The sequence below is a fragment of the Nannobrachium achirus genome (genome assembly GCF_963921795.1).
Source record: "Nannobrachium achirus genome assembly, chromosome: 6".
NCBI classification, from domain to species: domain Eukaryota; kingdom Metazoa; phylum Chordata; class Actinopteri; order Myctophiformes; family Myctophidae; genus Nannobrachium; species Nannobrachium achirus.
In genome coordinates, this window is record NC_137815.1 from 70,145,301 (window position 1) to 70,153,271 (window position 7,971).

The 7,971-nt window shown below is 43.6% G+C and overlaps 1 protein-coding gene across 1 annotated transcript; it reads right to left on the minus strand.

Annotated features, from left to right (window-relative positions):
• Positions 1-6,496: 6,496 nt before the first annotated feature.
• LOC308287265 (nuclear factor 7, brain-like) lies at positions 6,497-7,714 on the minus strand (the record flags this gene model as incomplete). The annotated part of the gene is made up of 1 exon (XM_080728381.1): positions 6,497-7,714. The coding sequence occupies one exon, from the start codon at positions 7,712-7,714 to the stop codon at positions 6,497-6,499; it is 1,218 nt and encodes a 405-aa protein (XP_080584507.1).
• Positions 7,715-7,971: the final 257 nt, after the last annotated feature.

Consider the following 7,971-nt stretch of genomic DNA (forward strand, 5'->3'; position numbering starts at 1 on the left):
GGTGTAGTATAGCAGTTATGTGAAGGAGACAACTCCTCTCTGGGGACGTGGTCCGCTCATAATTCCGACATCCCACTATTCCAACCATTAGGTTAGTGAAGGTTAGGGTTAGAGATAGGCTTAGTTATAATGGAGTCAGTACATGCACCATGTATCAGCCTCCTCAATCTGGGATCTCTACTCCACCAGCCACCTATGTCATCATCACAGACAACAGAGATGGCAATGGTAAATAGTAAATGGACTGCATTTATAGTATATAGTGCTTTTCTCCAAAGCGCTTTACAATGTATTTCACATTCACCTATTAACATACATAAGCACACAAACATTCACACACCATGCAAGGTTCCAACCTGCTCATCGGGAGCAGTTAGGGATTAAGTGTCTTGCTCAAGGACACTTCGACACATAACAAGGAAGAGCCGGGAATCGACCCTGGAACCTTCAGATTCCAAGGCAGCCGTTCTACCTACTGAGCCACTGTTGCCCGACAAAGGCTTGATTGGACACCATATTCCAAACACACAGCTGGAGAGCTGTTTGTTCTCTTCAGACACCCAGAATTTGTAAAGTTGCTGAGGGATGGGTGTGTCTGTCAGCTCTGTTGTCTCTGATGATGAGGAGCTCCCTGCAAAAGGGGCTGGTGGTGAAGAGATCCCAGACCTCTTGAACTAGATTGAGGAGGACACCAAGCTGGTGGTACATGTGGAGTCAACTGGCCCTATTATAACTAAACCTATCCATAACCCTAACCTAATGGACGGAATAATGGGACACCAGGATTATGAGCGGACCCCAGAGAGTTGTCGTAGTCTCTACACCCCAAACTTCCAAGCACTGGGGATGATGGGGATCTGGCTGCATTATGGCACTAGGGGTGCACTATGGCACAGGCTTACACTGTATCAAGCAGTTTCTCATATTGGAGCACCATTAGCTAAGACAGTATCAAGGCACATTATGCCTTGGAGCCTGGAGATGACTGCATGCGAGTACAATATCTAACAAACTTTGGAGCGGCAAAGACCTTGACAGAACAAGACACAGCATTGGTAGCAGAGAAGTACAGTACAACTGCTTAAGGCACCTTCCTAGTGTATTTCTTGCCACTTCTTGCAATAGCCAAGGAACCAGAGGAAAGACTAGAACCAATGGAACATAGATGGATGGAAGGGACACACAACTTCTGCCAGTACACTTCTGCCATGTCTGAAGTGTGACACTCGATGATATTGCTGCCGTGCTGGTGGAGTTCTGTGTATCATATTTTGCCATGGAACAATGGCAAATCCATCCTGTAAAAACACATCATATTAACTTCCATCACAATACACAATTGCAATATGGTGCAATATGGTGGAAATTGTTATTTAATTTTGTGTGTGATTTTTGTTCTGATTTTATTTGTCACTTTTATTTGTAAACCGTCTTATTTGCTCATTTAAAGACCTATTTAAAATTAAATGGGGATGTTTACTATTTTGACTATTTCTCACAAGTCTTTTGTTATAAACAAAATAAACTATTATGAACAAATACTATAACAGTGTAAGTAATGAACAAAATCGTTTTTGAAAAATGGCATTGACATTGATATTTCAAAGACAAGATGATCCTTAATGGTCAAAACAATATCAGAAATGAATTAGACATGTCAGAATTAGTTGATTTAGACCTATTGCACCTGTTTTTACTCCTAACAATGGTCAAGTTATGGCCATGGTCTTCGGAATAGCAAAATGACCTTGACCATGACCTTTCAAGGTCCAAATCACCCAAAATGGTCAAAACAATATCAGAAATGAATTCCCCATACCCCAATTAGTCCAAATGGAGGTATTACATGTGCATATACACCCAGAAACAGAAAAGTTGGATTTTCATCATAGCCAATAGCGGCCATATTTGATCCAGCCATTGCGCCATTCGTGCCACTATGGCGGACGAGCACCTCTGTGATTTTTCATGTCTAGGGACCCACTGACTCAGTTCAGGTGAGAAACTCCCCTCACACCAAATTGCGAACAGGAGTATAGGCCAGGTACTGGATTATGATGATTGAAACAAGGTTTTAATCTAGTGACAGTGTATGTGTGTGTGTGTGTGTGTGTGTGTGTGTGTGTGTGTGTGTGTGTGTGTGTGTGTGTGTGTGTGTGTGTGTGTGTGCGTGCGTGTGCGCGTGTGCGTGTGCGTACGTGTCTTTGAATCATAGACATTCCGTGATTCAGCACAAGGTAAGTCTGTTTCTCTCTTACGGCAGCCTTTTTTGACATGGAGTGCCATGTTCTAATTTTCTTGATAGTCAGAGTGCCATGTCAACATTGCAGTAACTTTAATCAGGCCTTTTTTTCCCAACTATCCATGCATCTCTCTCTCTCTCTCTCTCTCTCTCTCTCTCTCTCTCTCTCTCTCTCTCTCTCTCTCTCATATATAGGGCTGCAGACATGGAGCAGATAGTACCAAGACAAACATACATATCTCTGCCGTAGGCCTACGCTACCTGAAACTGTATTTTTGAATACATTAATCATATATGAAGAATATATGCCATAATAATACCTGAAACCGTATTGATTGACTGACTGATTGACTGACTGACTGACTGACTGACTGACTGACTGACTGATTGACGCTTTTATTGACAAAAAGTTATATACTGTATTGTAGGTGAACTACAATTTATGTGTTCACAATCTGTCAAAAGGATACGGCACACAAAAGCTTGAGAGCTTGTTTCCATAGTCATATTTTAGTATTAGTTGATGTCTGTCTGTCCGTCCGTCCATCTGTTTGTATGCTGACATCACTGACATTAAACAGTGTCTCCGCCATGGTAACAGCCGCATGCTGAAAACATGCCTAAATTTGGAGATCAGCATGCTGACATCACTGATAATATACAGCAGGGTTCCCCAATAGGCGGCCTGCGGGCCATTTGCGGCCCGCGAGGGGCTACTGTCTGGCCCCCACCAATCCCAGTAATAATGGTGGTAGACATACAAGATTTTCACCCAACAACAACGATATCTGAACTGTCGCTGGAGTAGCGGGAACACCACCGTCGCCCCCTGCAATGTTGTGGCCCTCGGCTTGGTACCCTAGACATAATTCGGCCCTTGGGGAAAACTAATTGGGGAACCTTGATATACAGTGTCGCCACCATGGCTGTCTGTCTGCATGCTGACGTCATACTCTGACGTCACAGTACTGACATCACAGACTGATACAACGGGTATTGCACAACTGGACATGGATAGTGACTGTTCTGCCCAACGGGCACCGGTCTGAGTTCTACTTCAACATTACCTCTGAGACTCCTACATTAAATCCCTAGCTCGAATACTGTGAGTGTGCATTTCCCCCAGGCACATGACTAGTTTCAATAATCCATATGATCTGAAAAAGTAATAAATTGTACACGTTTCAATAAATTCCTATATAACCTGAGAAGGGCAGTATTGGCCAGCTCCATCTAGGTGATGATCCAGTCATCTCCATGTATGGATATCCAGGGTTTGATGAGGTCACAGTGTCGTGATCTTCATATATGGAGATCCAGGTGATGATCGATAGTCAGCTCCACATATTGTCGTTGTCGGGTGGAAACCTTGTATGTCCAAAACCGTTCGTTTTGCATTTATCATTTTAGAAATGATTTAAACTGGTGAAAACAGCCGATCTACAAGCACACAAAGTAGATCTGCTGTTTTCACAACTTTTGTGCGACGGCCTTGTATGATGAAGCAGGGCTTTACTTTGCGAAAGAACACATTTGAAACTTGGAGATACGAGGTTTCTGCCCGACAACGACGATATGGAGATCCATGTGTACCAACTTTATGACTCGGCCATATGACGTGAGGTGTGACTGACGCACGGGAGATGCAGGTTTTCATAGTAAATGAGGACGATGATACACGAAAGAAGAAGTTGCAAATACAATGTACATATTTCAATAAATCCCAAGCATATAACCTGAAATAGTAAGACACTGTAAATATTTCAATAGATCCCAAGGATATAACCTGAAATAGTAAGACATTGTACATATTTGAATAATCCCTATCCCTATCCACGATTTTCCAACGGCCCATAGTGCATTGCGCAGACGTCTGCTTCGAGCTTCCGCCGCCGATTTACAAGCTCACAACGGGTTGCATCTGCGACGCGACGTGAGCTTGTATGTCTGCTGTTAAACCCGGAAGTTTGGTCCTGATAGTCTCCAGTAAACCCCCGGGGAAAATTGTGGATAGCATAGTATACATACTCTCTAAAACAGAAACTGAGTATTGTATATACTTAGTATATATATTGTATATATAACTGCCCAAGTAATTCTTTGGCCAAATTGACATCTACTCTCCTAACACTGCTGCTTCATTGTGCCTTATTGCTACTGTATGTCCTCAGCCTTTATCTGAATGTTTTTTACGTTCCAAAAATGAAAGTGCTTTTATGTCAACCTTTTGACTTGGGCTGGGTTAGGTTATCTTTCAATGTAACAAGTTATGGAGATTGGAATGGTGTTTGTATCTTAGATGTTGTAACAAATTACATAGAGAAAGAATGTTTAGGCCCCTTAGGCCTATGAAAGTGAGAATTACAAACAAATATTTCAGAAATCTGTAAATCTTCAAAAGTGTTGACTGTATACTGTAATTTTTTGCATACGTTTTTATATTTTGCATTTTACTCTATTTTATATTATCCAACATGTCATATTATACCTGGAATTAAAAGTAAAAAAAGTGTGGAATTTCTGTGTATGACATCAATGTATTCAAAAGCCCATAGACTATAGTTTTGTCCTAAATGATAATTTGGTATTCATAATTCTATGGTGGTGGTCTATAGTTTATTATACAATACATGTATAAGGTGTAGGTCAGATATACGGCTTCGGTATAGAACTATAGATCCGTGATTCAAACTGGTACAGGTAGGCTACCACTGGTATTACTTGAGCCCCCTCTGGTGGCACTCAGAGAAGTCTCTCAAAATAGAAGAAAATATACATACTGTAAATGGAGTGAAATAATTATATTATACTACACATAGTTCTTCTGACCAATTGGTTGTGCATGACAGCACACTTAGCTGTTGATAGAATATTTGAGAATGGATTCATAATCACATTAGAAATATCATCACAGGGTCTAAGCGGCTAGGCTAAGCACTGTTTGCATGGGAAGTTCACCGACCTATTAGCTAAATCTGGCTGATGACACTCGGTCATCAAATTATTGGTTTAGGAATGCTACAAAAACAAATCTCCACGAATTCAAGGAATAAATTGGCCTCCTGTGTGTTAACCATTATGTTCATGTTCCCTACTCCCCCCCCCCCCCCCCCCCCCCCCCCAAAAAAAAGGTTCTATGTTCCCCACCCACCCTCCCCACAAAAAGGTTCTATGTTCCCCGCTCAAACAAAAAAGGATCTACTGTATGTTCCCAACTCAAATGCAGATAATGGTGGGACATCTGACTGGGCACTAAGAACATGTGGGCAATCCTAATTTAGGTGCCCAGTTGCCCAGATGCCTCCACCCCTAAGTGCCCACTCGTCCAAATGCCCAGTCATAACAAAAGTATGGTGTCCAGCGGTCCCAAGTGCCCCCGTCCCCACTATTCGTAATTTCTACCCATTATTGTGTGTTCTGAGTTGTTATTAATAATTAAAAATGAATGTTTCCTGCATTTTTGGATGAGTGGGGAACATACAACCTTTTTTAAGTTGAGCGGGGAACCTTTTTTTGTGGGGATAAGTTGGGAACATAGAACCTGGGGAACTTGGAACCTTTTTTGGGTAAATGGAGAACATAGAACCTTTTTTTGTGGGAGTAAGTGGGGAACAAGGGGAACATAGAACCAGGGGAACATAGGTACGGTCCCGCTGAAGGCACTTACACAATACCAATTATTATGGTGGTCCTTGGAGAGGCAGATATTTTCTGAGGTGATACATGATGACACCTTGTAATTGATGTATTTCTTCATTCTAACTGTTTCATGGATGCATGTCTTTTTATTACAAGTAAGATTCCACAAACAATGGGATGGATATGTAATGGTATTTTATTGAAGGAACAACATTAGAGAGTTCACCCCCCCAAAAAAAGTTTATCAATTACTCACCCCGTGGAGACCTGAATTAAAAAACAAATAGCTATAGAAATAATCCCCAAAAGGTAGCGCATCACTCATTTAAAATCAATGGAGGACAAAGTTCTCACATGTCCACTTGTTTATTGGCAGATTTGGCACACGCCAATAAACGAACGTTTATGCATTTCGCCTAAAAAGCCTTCATGCAGAGAATTGTACACAATACATTATCTGGTGTATGGTTGAAGCACTGCATTTCCTTGTGATTATGGTTGTGAGACTGGTGTACCTTATCTTCATTTCAGGGAGTTGGCAAGCCTATTAGTGCCACATAGCCCCCAGGCCCCAAGTCAGCTAAAATGTGCTATTTGTTGTTCACTATTTGTTGTTCACTCTCTTGGTGTGTAACTGCAGCTTTCCACAGTGACGCAAATCTTCCCTGGCAACACCGTCAGAGGGAGAAGCTCGTCATCATCACCGTTACAAATGTATGGAAAGAGCGTCTCGGTGAAAGTGTGCGTGAAGGTGTGTAGCTCCGTGTCCGAATCGGGATCAGAGAAGGACAGCTTTCCTCCACTCCAGTCCAGTTGGACTCTGATCCTCCAGGGCTTGTGGTCAAGTGAGAGCTCCCTCTGTGACCCTGGTGAGGAAACCGCTTTGTAAGCACCGGAACAGAATCCTATCTCCCAGTATCTTCCCCCTATGTATCTGTCCCTCTGGCAGGACTCTGATAACATCCCCAGCACCCAGCATCTGTTGCCTCCCACCTCAACATCCCAGCTGTGAGTACCCGAGTTAAAGCCCTCACGAGCCAGGACGTGGAAATTGACAAAGTCGTTGAACCTCTCCGGGTTGTCGGGAAGCCGCTGCTTCTCTCCACGTCTGACGCCGGTCAGGTCGTCAGACAGGACGAGCTCTGGATAGGCGGTGTTTGGGTCCAGGATCACCGGGGTGTAAGAGACAAAGTCCTTCATCTTGTGCCAGATTCTGAAGGTCAGGTTGCCCAGGTGTTTGGCCACATCTACCTGCGCCTCTGAGAGCAGCTGCGGGTCTGACAGTGAGCGCTGGACTCTTGCCATGGTGGCCGCGTAGTTCCGCAGGAATGAGATGTCGTTGAGTCTCAGCTGATCCTCGGTGGCTTGGATGGTCGCCCTCCTTTTGCGCTGCTCCTCCTCAATCGCCTTTGCGTCTTCCTCCCACAGCGCAGCGATCCTAAACTCTTCTTGGTCTTGTAGGTACTGGCGAAGCTTCTTGAACTGTTCCTTTATCTGCCTTTCTGTGTGCTGGGCCTGGAACTCGATGTGTTTTTGTGTCAGATCGTCATTTGCTCTGACTTCATCAAAGATCCCCAGCTTCTTCATTAAAGGCTTCCGTGATTCCGCCAGTTCCTCTTTGAGGTGTCGCACAGCTTCGTCGATGGGTCTCAACTCATGCCCGGCATGTTTTTCAGAGTTCCGACACACAAGACACGCCGGATGTTTGTCATCCAAGCAGAAGAGAAGGAGCTTCTCGCCATGTGCAGCACAGAGAACATCCAACCTCAACGACGAAGGGCTCTGACGTCTCTCCTCTAACGCGTTCTCAAAGTGTGTCAAAAGGCAGCCCATGTTGTCTGCCGGTAGAACCCAGATCTCCTCTGGAATGTCTCTTGAGGTGGACTCGGCTGTGAGTTACAGAGGAAACAACAGTATTAGCATCAATCAATCTGTTTTATTTAGATAGTCCCCAATCATGACAAGTTATCTCAACAGACTTTACATGTAGCTACAGAGACCACAATTCCCTCATGAGCAAGCGCTCTGCAACGGTGGCAAGAAATATCTCCCTTCAACAGGAAGAAACTTTGAAAAGAACCAGGCTCAGT